The following is a 9,444-nucleotide window of genomic DNA, read 5'->3' as shown; positions in this document are numbered from 1 at the left end:
ACTTGTACATCTCATTGTTGCAATGGGTCCACCTGTATCCCTATTTAAACGATTTGTTTTTTCCCTTCCCCTCCACAAATTATACCAATATCAAATACAGTGAAACAGGGGTTATACCGTGGGGGAGGGACATACAAAGCAACAAAGAAATCATCTTATAAATGTGTTAGAAACAATCGCATGAAAGGAAAAACCATTTGAATACACATCTTAGGGTTCATTTCCCTAACATCAACTTATCTGACCTTTTCTGCTTGACTCAGACATTATAGTATACTCTTGAAGATGAAAAGAATCCACACTTTTGAGTAGTATCTTTTAATTATGTGTTTTTACTAATATGTACTTCCTTCTCTCAAGTTTGTCTGATTTTAGTGATGTAAATGTCAGTAAAATGTTGGAAATTACCTTGGTAGTGCTTACAAAGTGCTAACTTGAAAGGAAAGGGTATGATAAAATGAAGTTCTCTCACTTCAATGTGAAGTGAAAATGGTGAATATATATGCAAGTTTAATTTTATAAATTTTAAAAAACATTGTATTGGACAAGAAATATGTATCTTGAGAACAATGCAAAATAAGTAATAAGCTGTTGCCAAGACCAAGTAGAAAGGTAGAGACCAAGTTAGGTAGATGTGTGTTGCAGCGTGTTCTCTGAATACTTCACTAACTAATGTGTGTGCTTTCTCCTTCTTTCTCTTAACTAGGAATTGTGGTACTTGGAATAAACAGAGCCTATGGAAAAAATTCTCTCAGTAAAAGTCTTATAAAAATGGTAAGTATAAAGTTTGTTTGTTTCTAATGTTAAAGTACAATGTTAACATCAATTTGAAAATAATTCCTTTTGCTTTTTCTTCTTTCTTCTTCCTATTTTGGTTTAGTTATCAAAAGCTGTGGATGCTTTAAAGTCTGATAAGAAAGTTCGGACCATAATAATCAGAAGTGAAGTCCCAGGAATATTCTGTGCTGGTATGTAAATGAATTTTATTATGAAATCAGCATTACCTATTGTTTCCTCAATAACTGCCCATTCTCTGTTAAAATGTTCTGTGGTTTGAACTCTTGCTACCATCGATTTTTCTTTGTCTATATTTTACAGTTTCATAAGAAAAACAATAGGCTCAGTCTGTGAACATTTGAAACTTTTGCAACATGCAGATTGTTTTGCAAGTTGAAAAATACTTTGAGCCATTAAAATTTTTGTGGTAAATGTTTGTGGTAAATGAGCAATATTTATGAAACATTGTTTTGGAAGGAAAAATTAGGTCACTTACCACAGCATTCTGCTATTTTTAGTTGCTTAAAAATACTATAATCTAGTAGAATTATCTGTTCTATCACAAAGTATATTATATATAGGTATTTGGTTTGAAGATTGATGCTTACAATAATACCCAGTTGAGGAGGTTATGTGTCCATGTAGTTTTCATAGTGGCTTTAGAATATCTAAGCCATAACTGATTCACACACATGTTTTTCTGTTTGTGCTGTATTATCCAGAGTTTATGATTCAGTTAATTTGCATTTTCCTTATTTCTTGGTATTTCTAAATCACAATTTTGACTGTAAAAATAATATAGGTGATCAAGGCCACACACACACACACACACACACACACACACACACTCAAACACACACACAGAGCAATATAATATTGGCTCATACCCATAATCCTAGGTACTTAGGAGCAAATCTAGAAGATCAAAGTTCTGAGCCAGCCTAGGTAGAAAAGTCCATGAGACAGTGTCCAAAAAACAACCCAGTCATGGGCTGGAGGCATGGCTCAAGTGGTAGAATGCCAGCCCAGCAAGTGTGAGACCTTGAATCCAAACCCCAGTATTGCCATAAAAAAGGTTGATAACATGTAATGATTTTTCAATAAGCAAATAAAGATAAATTTTTACTGGAGCATAAAAATACCTTTTCCAGTAAATTATAAATGGGATAATCCAAGGGAACCACCTATGGTGTTTTAGTCATGAACAAGTATTTACTAAGTGCTTTAGAAAATTATACCTGGAACAATTCTGGGAACATAAGGGAGCATTTGTGGCAAGGGTATTTTTGTTTTTTTTTAGAGATGTCTTTACTGTGGCTCATATTCTTTAGTGTGTATCTAAAGCTTCAGTTCTCTGAGACTTCTGCTTTGAAACATTGTAGAATTTGTGATACTTAGGGACATTTAGTACAAATGAGTTTTAATTGCTTTCTTAAGTGTGATATAACATTTCTAAAAGAATTAGCTTTTACTCTAGTCATATAGTCTAAGAATGTAGAATTACTCTCCTCAAATGCTTGGTTCTGGTGTTAATTTTGTCAGAGGTAGTACTATCTGTCTAGGAGGGTTGTTAGGGACTTTGGTGTGGCAGTGTAGAGCTGGCACAGTACACTGTTAGTTGACCCTTGGTATTCCTCGGGGATTGGTTCTAGATTTCTTCTCCTCTGTCCCTCTCCCATGGATACTACAATCCAAAATGGTGTTGTGTTTGCATGTAATCTACTCACATCTTCCTATATGCTTTAAATCATCTCTAGATAATTTGTAATAACCAGTACAATGTAAATGCAGCTATGCTGTCTAGGGAACCCTGGCAAGAAAAAGGGTCTGCACATAACCACTACAAATGAAGTTTTTTTCTCCCTAGTGTTTTCTATCTGCAGTTAGCTATTCTGAGGATGTGAAATCCCTCTGCAGAGGGATGACTGTTTGATAAGTGGTAGCTCCGATTCTGTATACAGGTTTTACATGTATTTCTCAATTCTTTTTTAATATATATATTTTATTGTTAAGGTACTGTACAGAGGGGTTACAGTTACATGAGCAAGGTAATGAGTACATTTCCTGTCGAGCATTGTTACCTTCTCCTTTGTTTTTCCCCTACCATCCCTTGCCTCCTCACCTCCCCACCTCCTGAATTTTTTTAGGCAGGATGTGTATCAACAGAATTAAGTTTCTTGTGTCTGCAATTTTCAGAAGGGTGAACATGGTTTTTGATTGAATAGCCCTTAGACCATGATTGGTGATTTTGAGGTCTTGTTGGAACTGTAAGGGTAGAATTTTTAGTATTTTGAGAAGTGATAGTGGTATTTTTAAGGCAGAATATTTTGAATAGTATAAAAATAAACATTAGTGTTAATGTAGTCATTGTCTTTCTGTTGTTAAAAGACTTTGTAATTATCACACTGCAATTGCTGATGGAATTCTTCTTTTAAAAAATGTTTAGTTTTACAAAGAGGTTTCAGTTTAACAGGCCCATTGATGACTACCTCTTGATCATCTCCTCCATCATTGTAGGATTCTTTTACTGATTCCTTGACTACACATTTGGTCTGCATTTCTGCAGTATAATATTGTTTAACAAAGAATTTGATGTTTTAAGTGTAGTTTGTAGTTTTTATACATTGCCCTTTTGGTAACATATTAAATAATATACCATGTGCTATTTATCTAATTAACAAGTCAGCCCTGAGCATGTTTTTTCAAGTTAACTTTTTTTTTTGCATGATCAGGGTAATCTTTTATAATTTAATACATACATTTTAACTGTATTTTATCAAAATATCAGTGTTTGATTTATAGAAAAATTAGAGCAAGTCATAATAATTCAGTATTTAACCATTCTTTCAGATTTCTCTGAAGGAGTGTCCTTTTTCTTACATGTATTTGAAGTAGGCGGTCTGAAAGACATGCTTTGTATTTGTAAGCATGTAGTATAATTCAAAAGCTTGGTACTGGTGTCTGTGAGCCTCACTACTCAGATCTGAAGGTTGCAGTTCAAAGCCAGTTTGGATAGGAAAGTCCATGAGAGATTCTTCAGCTAACTTCCAAAAAGGTAAAAGTGAAGCTGTGGATCAAATGGTAAGAGTTCTAGCCTTGAGGAAAAAAAAAATTCTCAAGGATAGCATCGAGACCCTGAGTTCAAGTCCCAGGACCAGTAAGAAAAAAGTAAAAAAAGAGAGAGCACTTTTCTCTTGGCGAAGATTAATATTTTCTCTCTCTCTCTGTCTCTCTCTGTCTGTCTCTGTCTCTCTCTGTCTCTCTCTCTCTGTCTCTCTCTGTCTCTCTCCCTCCTCTTTTTGTAAGTGCTGGGGATGGATCCCAGGACCTTGTATCTGCTGGTTAGGGTTTTACCACTGTGCTATATCCTGAGCACAAGCGGGATTTTCTTTGCTTTCCTTTTTTTTAGTCATATTAATTTTATTAACCTTTTCAGATAACTAGATCTTATCTTTGAAGATATTTTTCTATTGACTTTTTAGCTTGGTTAGAGGCTTGTTGATTGCATTATTTTTTTTTTTTAGCAGTCAGCTTTTGGTTTTGTTGACTATCATATTAAGTGAAGTAAGCCAGTCCCAAAGAAATTTAGGTCCCATAGTCTCCCTTATTTGCAGTGATCAGTATACATATAGGATACTCTATCAGATGAGCTGAAAAGCTCAAAAGCTATGTACATATGTCCATATAAGATGATGCTAAGTGAAATAAACCCCAAGATATGAACACAAAAAGTCTGTCTTTGTTGTTATTGTTTTAAATGTACTATGTGATGTTTTTGTTGTTTCCATTGTACTATTTTTTGTATTTTTTATTGTAAAAATGCTGTACAGAGCGATTACAGTTACATGACAAGGTAATGAGTATATTTCCTATTGAGCATTGTTGCCTCCTCCTTCGTTTTCCTTCTATCATCCCTTCCCTCCCACCTCCACAGTTACCATCCCCGCCCCCCCCCCCACATTGAAGTTGTAAAGTTCATTTTCAACATAGTGTTTTGTACATCTCATGTTACAGTGGGCCAACCTTTATCCTTATTTAAGCATTTTTTGTGGGGGCAGAGATAGGGGTCATGGGGCCTGAACTCTGGGCCTGGGCACTGTCCCTCAGCTCTTCAGCTCAAGGCTAGTGCTCTACCACTTGAGCCCCAGCGCCACTTCCGGCTTTTTTCTTTTTGCTTATGTGGTGCTTAATGGAACCCAGGGCTTCATGCATGCAAGGCAAGCGCTCTACCACTGAGCCACCTTTCCAGCACTTATGCATTTTGTTTTTTGCCCTTCCCCTCCCGAATTAGAGAAGCCAAGCGGGGTTTTCTTTAGGGTACTTTGATTTCTAATCTAAAAGCTAAAAGATTAGAATGTGAATCTTTTAAATTAAAATTTTATGTTTACGCATCAGAGTGACTCTACAGATATATAGTATATGTGGTGTGTAGCTTTGTTGTAGATGAGACCACTATGTCTGGTTTTGACTTGCTTGAATATCTCTTTTGATAGTGCTCTGATTTATAGAAGAGGTTGGTCTAGATGTGTGCCACTTTTCACATATTGTAGAAATCATTCTTTTATTTTTAAAGGTATCTCTCTCCTTTGTCTTTCTATTTTTGTTTTTTGTCTTGTGCAAACACATACATGGAAGCTAAAATAATCTTGCTTTTTCAAAATATTTAAGATAGAATTTTAATATAATACCTATATGAAATTCTAGAAAAACCTTTTGGTTAGGCTATGCATAAATAGAAACACATGATCACAGTTATCTTTTGGTTGTTGTCCAACTGTTCTAAGTAGCAGAATGCTTACTTTACATTGTTTTTATGATAATATTTCAAAGGAAATCTTAGGAGAAATTTGAGATTGTTTTTTTTTTTCTCTTTGAAATTCCTAAAATAGACAGTAAGCAATTCTTGGTAATTGATTCATCTGTGTTGAACTCCAAATTGAGTGTTTACTGCATTATATCAGTATGGGGTTTTTTTCCCCCCAAAAAGTAAAGGTCATTTTGCTTCTGCTTTTGAATTCCAGTAAATTGTGTTATGACTAAAGGCTTCTCACTAAAATTGTCAACATGTGTTATTGAATGTTTTGTGTATCATTCAGATGAATACAGATGTCATGACAGGAATAGATTTGTGGCAATCTCTGACTAATGAAGTAATCTATTTAAGATTGCTTCAGAATCTAGATTGTTATATCTTTTTGTTAGTCTTGTAGAGAGAGAAATAAAAGGGAATGTATACTACCTGGTTTTTTTTTTTTAGCATTTCAGCATATATTTCTATTGTTGTATATCATTAAAAAATTTTTTGTTACTATAAAGGTAAGCTACAGTTACATAAGTCAGGTAGAGTACATTTCTTTTTGGACATTGTCACCCCTTTCCTTGCTCTCTCTCAGTTTTTCCTTCTATCCTAAAGTTATATAATTAATTTTCAACATAATGTCTAGTGAACATCATTACTGCATTTGTTCGCTCTTTGTCTCTTCATTTCTGTACCTCCCTTTACACTTCCAAAGACATATAAATGAACAAATAAAAAGAAAAGAAAATTGAAACAGCAGCAAGAAAAAAACCTCATTTCCATTTTCTGTAGTTCATTTTTATAAATATTACTTTGTATGATTAATGCACGTAGGCCAATATACCAGTGCATATAATTTGTTTTGAGATAATGATTGTAACATAATTTACCAATTTTAAGTGTGTAATTGAGTTTCAGCAAATGTTTAAACCATGGTAACACTCATGATACACAATATGTTCACTTAAAATTTTTTTCTTTTGTCTATTATTCATTAATCTTACCTTCTTGTAGAATATCTTCCCTCCTTCCTTTTTCAAATTGTTTTTGCATTTTTGATTATTATATCTTTAAGTAGTTGTACAAAGAAGTTCCCATTCTACAAAACAGTATATGAGTACAAGGTGTCTGACAACACTGTCACCCATCGCTCCTAACCCATCCCTTCTCTCACTTTTTTTGTTTAAATTGAGATTAGGTGATTTACATAAATTTCACATATTTCACAGCATTGTGGGATAGTGATATATAGTTTTTTTAATTAAAAATTATTTATTTATTTTTGCCCAGGTCATGAGGCTTGACCTCAGCGTCTGAGTGTTGTCTTTGAGGTTTTTTTTGTTCAAGGCTATCGCTGTACTACTTGAGTCCAACACCACTTCTGGCCTTCTCTGAGGAGTTTATTATAGATAAGAGTCTTCCTGGCTGGCTTTGAACCATGATCCTCAGATCTCAGCCTCCTGAATAGTTAGGATTACAGGTGTGACTTTTTTTTTTTTTTTTAAACTGGGGATTGAACCCAGGGTGCTTACACAGGTTAGTCAAATGGTGTATCACTTGAGTTACGCCTTCTAGTTCTTTTATCTTCTTCCTTTTGTTTTTTGAGATTAGGGTCTTAGTACCTTTTTGCCTATGCTAGCCTTGAACTTGCATTATTTTTGCCCTTGCCTTCTGAGTGTCTGGGACAAAAGTTATGTATTCCATATCTAGCTTTGTTGAATTTCTTACAAATGGACTCATGCTGTAAGTTGGTCTGTTTTAGCTAACCTGTTTGATATGGCATAATGATAGGGTTTTACCCATATTTTATGTTTCAGTAGTTTTATATTTACAGAGTGTGATTTACATTTTATTGCTCATTTGTGCTCATTGCTCTTTGTGCTCATTATGTATTATTTTATATGCACTGTTGTTTATCTGTTCGCCTGTTGATAGTTATTTGAGGTTTTGTTTTTTATGCTTTTGTGTTAATCAGCATTCTATCATGACTGAAATACCTGACATAGCTTAAAAAGAAAAAAATATTTACTTTGGCTCAGTTTTAGTGGTTCCAGTTCATGATCTTTTAGCCTCATTGTTTTGGGTCTATGGTGAGGCCTGTAGCATGGCAGGAACCCATAGCCCATAGCAGAACAAAATTACTTATATCATGTGCCAGGGAACAAAGGAGAAAAAGGTAGATGTCACAGTCTCAGTTTCCTTCCAGAGTTTGCTCTCAGTGACCTAAGGATTTTACATATGGCTCCAAGCCTTTCAGAATCCTCCCCTACCAGTAAAGCTACCTTGAGGGACCATACCTTTAATACAAGGGGATTGTAATGATCTTACTGTTTTCTGTTTGGTGGTGGTTGTTGTTGTTTAAAGGTTTGAATTGAGGGCTAAGCACTTGCTAGGAAAGTGTTCTACTGTTTTTTGAACCATTCTGCTAGCCACTTTTTGCATTGATTATTTTTGAGATAGGGTCACTTTATTCCTGGACTGACCTGGACTATGGTCTTAATATCTGTACTTTTTATGTCACTGTGTCCAGCCATTGTGCTTCCTCCATTAGTCTGAGCTATGTTAGGAGGGTGGCATGCCTGGAGAAGCCATAAAAGTGATATGCTTCTTTTCTTCCATACCTTTCATGTGTATCTCTTCCATTTGTTTGGTTTTGAGTTTGTCATAAAGCTTTAAATTCAAGTACAGTGTTTTCCCAAGTTCCTATGTTGTTGTAGTGAATTAATCAACCTGAGAAAGAGTTTATGGAAATCCCCAAATTTATAGTTCGTTGGTCAGAAGTATAAATTGCCCATGGAACTTACAATTGGTGTGAGTAGTCTTACCCAACTGGATTTTTCTTTTATTTTTTGAAGGCAGGTATTGCTGTATAGTCCAAAGTGTTCTCAAATTTTTGATCCTCTTGCCTCAGTTCCTAACTTCTGAATTATAGACATGGACCACCAAATCCAGCCCTGTTACTTGGTTTCTTTATTCATTAATTTTCTTTTTTATTATCTTGTAGTTGTACAAAGGAATTGCCATTTAACAAAGCAGTTTATGATCTGTGAGGTCTGTGCTAACTTTGAGAGTTAGTGTCAGAACTTGATTGAGTTATTCGTCTCTCACTTGGTATCAGAGAATTTGTACATTGCCCCCACCTACATATTTGGTGTCAAAAGTGGTAATAGCGAAAAAAGACATAACAATTATGTCATGAGTGGGATTTGTGAGACCAACTCAGATCTTTTACTTATTACTGGTTTTGTAGAAGATAAAACCAAAGATGCCTAGATGCTTCCTTAACCAAAGGGATGCTTAAGGAAATTGGGGATTAGGAGTTGCAGAGCTTCCATAGACTCTCTGGATACTGATGTGTTCAACAGTCTGGAAGATCCTCACATCTTCTTGTTGTGGTTTTTATTTAATAGAGATTTCATTATGTAGGCATAATTCATTAAGTTCTTGGTCCTTGGTGATTGAATACCATTTCCAGTCCCCCACCCCTGCCCATCCAGTGAGGAGGGGATGAAGCTGTAAATTCCAACTCTGTAATCCTGACTTGATCTTTCTTGTGATCTATCCTTATCCACAAGCTGTCAGTTCCCTTCTTTATTTAATTAGTATAAACTGTGGTTTGGTTGAAAAAGGCTAACTCTGAATTACAAAAGATAACCTGGCTTGGAAATTCTAGGGATTTTAGAATTACCTAAAACCCTGAACCAAGTCCACATGTATTTAAAATTATACCATATATTGATTCTTTTGCATATGTATCCAATTCTTCTGGCACCATTTGTTGAGATAATTTTTCACCCGTTGAATTTCCTGAGACGTTACTAAAAAAAAAAAAAATCAGCTAACAGTATGTGTATGTGTTAGGACCAATT

General features: G+C 34.9%; 1 protein-coding gene across 1 annotated transcript in view; it reads left to right on the top strand.

The window, feature by feature from the left end:
- Positions 1-9,444, top strand: part of Auh (AU RNA binding protein/enoyl-CoA hydratase) — a 154,248-nt gene that overhangs the window by 23,071 nt on the left and 121,733 nt on the right. Inside the window, exons 2-3 of the mRNA XM_013026432.1 lie at positions 707-774; positions 881-968. Coding sequence (XP_012881886.1) covers positions 707-774; positions 881-968 — 156 coding nt within the window. The remainder of the gene's footprint in view (positions 1-706; positions 775-880; positions 969-9,444) is intronic.

This window comes from Dipodomys ordii, unplaced genomic scaffold (assembly GCF_000151885.1).
Source record: "Dipodomys ordii isolate 6190 unplaced genomic scaffold, Dord_2.0 Scaffold93, whole genome shotgun sequence".
Classification (NCBI taxonomy): domain Eukaryota; kingdom Metazoa; phylum Chordata; class Mammalia; order Rodentia; family Heteromyidae; genus Dipodomys; species Dipodomys ordii.
This window is presented reverse-complemented; position numbering and strand designations above follow the sequence as displayed.